The sequence below is a fragment of the Cynoglossus semilaevis genome, chromosome 16 (genome assembly GCF_000523025.1).
Source record: "Cynoglossus semilaevis isolate Cse_v1.0 chromosome 16, Cse_v1.0, whole genome shotgun sequence".
Lineage (NCBI taxonomy): Eukaryota > Metazoa > Chordata > Actinopteri > Pleuronectiformes > Cynoglossidae > Cynoglossus > Cynoglossus semilaevis.
In genome coordinates this window covers 11,243,207-11,247,775 of record NC_024322.1, presented here as the reverse complement: position 1 = coordinate 11,247,775, position 4,569 = coordinate 11,243,207, and the positions used below count along the sequence as shown (strand labels likewise).

The window sequence follows — 4,569 nt, the reverse complement described above, 5'->3', positions numbered from 1 at the left end:
AACTCTGTCATATTTCCCTAGAGGTGGAGGAGACAACTCTGGGGGAAAACCACCACACCCCTCAGGCTTTCCCATGCAGGGGATGATGGGTGATGGCCCACCACGGATGGGGATGTCAATGCAGGGGATGGGGGGGATGCCAGGGGGCCCCGGTGGGGGAATGGGCCCCCAAGACATGCCAATGGGTAACCCTGGTCACAACTCGATGCGGCCACCGGGGTTCATGGGTCAAGGAATGATGGGCCCCCAGCACCGGATGATGTCCCCGGGGGGTCCAGGTGCGATGATGCAGGGGAGACAAATGACCCACCCAGGCCCTGGCGGCTCACCTAACATGATGATGTCACTGCAGGGCATGGGTGGTCCCCCACAGCAGACAATGATGATGGGGGGTCAGATGAGGCCACGAGATATGGACATGGGATTCAGTCCGGGTCCCGGAATGTTCTAATCTTTTGAAACTTTGTATCTAGAATGTTCTTGGACAAAGTGTAAGGATGGAGTTTTAAGATTATGGTGTTGAGAGCGTGTTCAGTAAACTGACAAACTCTAATAAAGGAAGTATAACGAAACAGTAAAGTCATTTGGTAACTATTCCAGTGGAGACTCGGACAGGCCCAGCTTGGAGTACTTTTGCCACAAGAACATTACTTTTGACTCATGAACTTCAGAATGTATGGGATTGTTGTGCATCAAATTTGCAGGACTGTTTCTGTGTTTTTTGATTATCTGACTACAAAGATGACTTCATCGTCAAAGAGGAATCAACCTTACAAAGAGTCAGCGTGGAGATGCAGCGGTGTGTCTACTTTTTTCAAAATTAAAAAAAAAACAACAAAAATGTGTCATCAAAGTGGTATGGAACAAGAGAACGGAATAAGAAGAAGAATTTGTGCTTTGTGAAAACTTTAGTGGAACTCCATCATGTCTTTCGCGCCATTGTTTTGACTGTTTCTGTACAGTATACGTGTGGGAATGCGTGAGTGTGTAAGAATGTATGTGTGTTTGTGTGGTATGTATGTGTCTGTATGTATAGGCATTCTATCAGTGACCTCTCAACTTCCTCTTACCCAACTTTCACTGGGGGAGGAATGCCCCCTTAAAATACTGTACTGTTTACCATTGGTGGGCTATTCGAATTTTAGTCTATTTTAATTTCCTTTGTAACTCCAGTGTATAACAAACCAAACTATGACCTCATTAAGATAATAGTATTATTAAAAAAAAGCACAAACATGGACCGTCTGCAGAAAGCATCTTCTTTTTCTATTTTAACCATTTAAGAGCAACACATTGTGAGGATCCTGGCAGCTTTGCAGCACAATAATAATCTCCACTCCATTTTGAACTGGTGGATGACGGTTGACGCGGTGCTCTAAAACTTTCAGGACTTGACTCTCACCAGTGTGAATAGTAATACTGCTAATACCCAGATGTGCTATGTGTGTGTTCTTCTTGTTCCTGTTGTGTTCCTGTTTTGTTTTGACTCTCTTGTTGACTCTGGGTAATAATCATTCCCACAGCAATAAAACCCCAAACGGTCAGCAGAATGGGACAGGAGTGGCCCACATGCCACAGCAGGTATGCCAGGTATATTAGAACTAGAACTAGGTAGATCTGGTAATAAAAAACATTTTTTTTAGTACGGCAGGTGAGGTGTCCGGAGCGAGACACGTTGAAATGTTAACAGTTACTGCATACCATCCAGTTGACTTCCTCTCTTTCTCTCTTGTATAAGCTTGTCATGTGTTTCTCCATTGGCTTTGGTGCAAGATAGCCTACCAGGGCTGTGGTGATGGACTACAAATAAAAGATATTGTTTTGGTATATACATGTTGTCCACAAAGTGTGTATGTTTGAATGTGTCTACGTGGCTATTGACGTCAAGCCAGTCGTGCTGACCAATTATTTGTTGTCATGGTACGTGTCAAACCAGCTTACCAGCATTCAGAAAGAACCAGTCCAACCAATGAGATAAATTAGTGTTTTGTTTTGTTTTTTTCCAGAGGACATCACACTTTGGAAACCGGTGCAAGGAAGGTTCATGTCAGAAGAACAAGAATGAATATCATTGAGCAAATCCTTTATTTACCACATCAATCAAACCATTCAACTGTGTAAGTACAGACCATGAAATAACATCAGGACTGGACTGAACTTTGGTACACAGGGTAAAGCTGCAGAAGTCAGATGGAAGTTTTCAATCGGTAATAGTTACTGATGAAACGGAAACTTCAGTTTCCATAGTCTTATATACAAACACCTACTATAAAAGCCACTGGCTACTTTCCTGTGTTCTTCTGTGGCATTACTTTACAACCAGAGCCAGACACCAAGCTAATACTGTCCAGTTCTTATATGCAGTCTATGTGAGCTTTGTGAGCAGCAGATCATAAAACACTAATAATGAGCCATAATTGGTGTTAATTGTGACTAAAAAAAATCTCTGCTCTATATAGTGAGCATGTTTTCGTGCCAACATTACACTGTGGTTGGATACTGCCAGCAAATCCCCACAAGACTGTAACCTAAAAAAGTCACTCTTAAATAAGCACACGCACAGTAATAAACAATGCTGCTTGTTGTACATGGGCCAATGGTGTACAAATTGCTTCATGCACACCTTTAGTTGCAGTACATGAAATGCTTTGCATTCCCAGGAGGACTGAAACGACTGGGTACAAAGTTGATTATGGCAGGTTAACTGCATCACTAATTAGATCTAGGCTTTCATGATGCCAAATTGTTAAGACACAGCCTCCGTCTTCCCACTGCTGGTCCTAAGACTGGATAAATGCAAAGGGAGGGTTTGAACAAGAACAGCACCAGACAAAAAACTAAATCTACATGGGGATTGTTTGTTTTTGCCCCAGCAGAATGCATCAATCAAGCATTATTAACCTCAACTTGTACGATTACAATGCACGTACCATTTGCTTAAGCAACTATTTTGGACGTAACTAAAGCAAATCAGAATCAGAAAATATCAAAACACCAGGAGCAAATTTATACCAACAATAAAACAGATATGTTGTAAATGTAATAGTGCATGTGCAGTTAGCTGTTTTGACTGAGTGAAATGTGTCAGTTTTATTTACTGAGATGGAAAAAAAAAACTTGATCTATTCATTTTTTTAACTGTAATTCTATTCAACTACTAGGGTCACATGGAAGTGAAGACAGTGCACTAAAAGATTCCCTTAAGATGTTCAGTGTGTTGTGACATAGAGGTTTCATCATGTTGAAAGCTGCGGTGTACTATCAGAGATCAGTATCTGAGGTAGCGCTGGTCATTGATGTGCTTTAGTGGACTCGGGGCTTGGTTAGGCCCTGAGTGTTGTCACAAAGGGACTGGTGGTGTTGAACACTCAGGGAGTATGCCGAGATGGCTTTTTTAAACTCCTGCAGGGGACAGTAGACTCCACTGCAACCGGGGATTTGTTGATCCTGGAAAAATAAATAAAGAAAATGACATCACAAAGATGAAATAAGACTCCATCTTCAATGTAGATCCATTCTAAATCCTTACCTGGCCTGAATATGAGACCTTGACAAAGGCTTCCTTGGTCTGTCTGTGCTGATGCAGCTCCAGGGTTATGTCGGCGGCGTACGGTGGCCATCTCATGTCAAAAATCCCCAGAGCCATTAGACAAGGAATTAAAGTGGTGTCATGTGCAGAGTAGAGGAACAGCTTCCTGTTTGAGAAAGGATTTAAAGAGAGGACAATAAACAGACGTTACAGTCAGGAGGATATGTACGACTGGGTGTGTTCATCCTCAGGAGTCCAACCTGTTTGGCTCTGACAGGGTGCCCTGCACTTTCTCCTCCATGTTGGTTAACATTGTGTGCAACACTGCTCCCACACACAATTGCAAGCTCTGGCTGCCAAAATAATAATAAAAAACCCAATAAATACAACAAGGCATTAGATGGAAAGATGTTGAAAATTGTTGTTATTCCTTAAATATTACAGCAGTGTCAGCTTTGTTGAAACTAACCTGTTGCTGGGTTTGTAGACGTGGCAGATCATATCCACAGCTCTCTTTTCCACTATGTTCTTCCATGTGTTGAGAACCGAGGGGTAGGGAAGACCGTGAGCCTGTTCGTGTGCACAAACATTACAATGAGGTTAGGGACCACATTAGGGCGATGGTTCAAATGAATGGTGAAAGGTTATTTGGTAAGACTAGACATGGCTTTGGCTGTGTTGGATACAGATCATTCAGGTGAAACTATGGTTTCGTTCCAAACTCCTAGAAAAATAACCTGACACACTGCACTTTTGTATTTTTCAATAAGAAATTGATGAAAATTGCATTGTTTTGACCATGACGTTAACGTACAAAAGGTGTCAGATTGATCCGTCATTGTGTGATCAGCTCATGTTGCCTTAGACACAAAATCACTTCCTGTCGTCTCCACTAGTGTCACCAAAATCCTCGACCACTTCCTATATACATTCTATGGCTGTAACTAAAAAAAAAGTGACAGATTGTCAACTATGAATTGTAACTACGACGATAATAATATACAGTGGTGAGGTGGAAAAGGCAGAGGTGTCAAACCAGT

General features: G+C 42.0%; 2 protein-coding genes across 2 annotated transcripts in view; one reads left to right on the top strand and one right to left on the bottom strand.

The window, feature by feature from the left end:
* Nucleotides 1-1,831, top strand: part of bcl9 (BCL9 transcription coactivator) — a 27,723-nt gene extending 25,892 nt beyond the window's left edge. Inside the window, 1 exon segment of the mRNA XM_025063576.1 lies at nt 1-1,831. This exon segment is cut by the window's left edge and continues 51 nt beyond it. Coding sequence (XP_024919344.1) covers nt 1-451 — 451 coding nt within the window. The 3' untranslated portion in view covers nt 452-1,831.
* Nucleotides 1,832-2,066: 235 nt separating this feature from the next.
* The window catches only part of acp6 (acid phosphatase 6, lysophosphatidic), a 6,448-nt gene continuing 3,945 nt past the window's right edge, over nt 2,067-4,569 (bottom strand). The window contains exons 8-11 of the mRNA XM_008328655.3: nt 3,999-4,099; nt 3,790-3,882; nt 3,530-3,695; nt 2,067-3,447 (exon numbers count right to left, since the gene is read on the bottom strand). Coding sequence (XP_008326877.1) covers nt 3,304-3,447; nt 3,530-3,695; nt 3,790-3,882; nt 3,999-4,099 — 504 coding nt within the window. The 3' untranslated portion in view covers nt 2,067-3,303. The remainder of the gene's footprint in view (nt 3,448-3,529; nt 3,696-3,789; nt 3,883-3,998; nt 4,100-4,569) is intronic.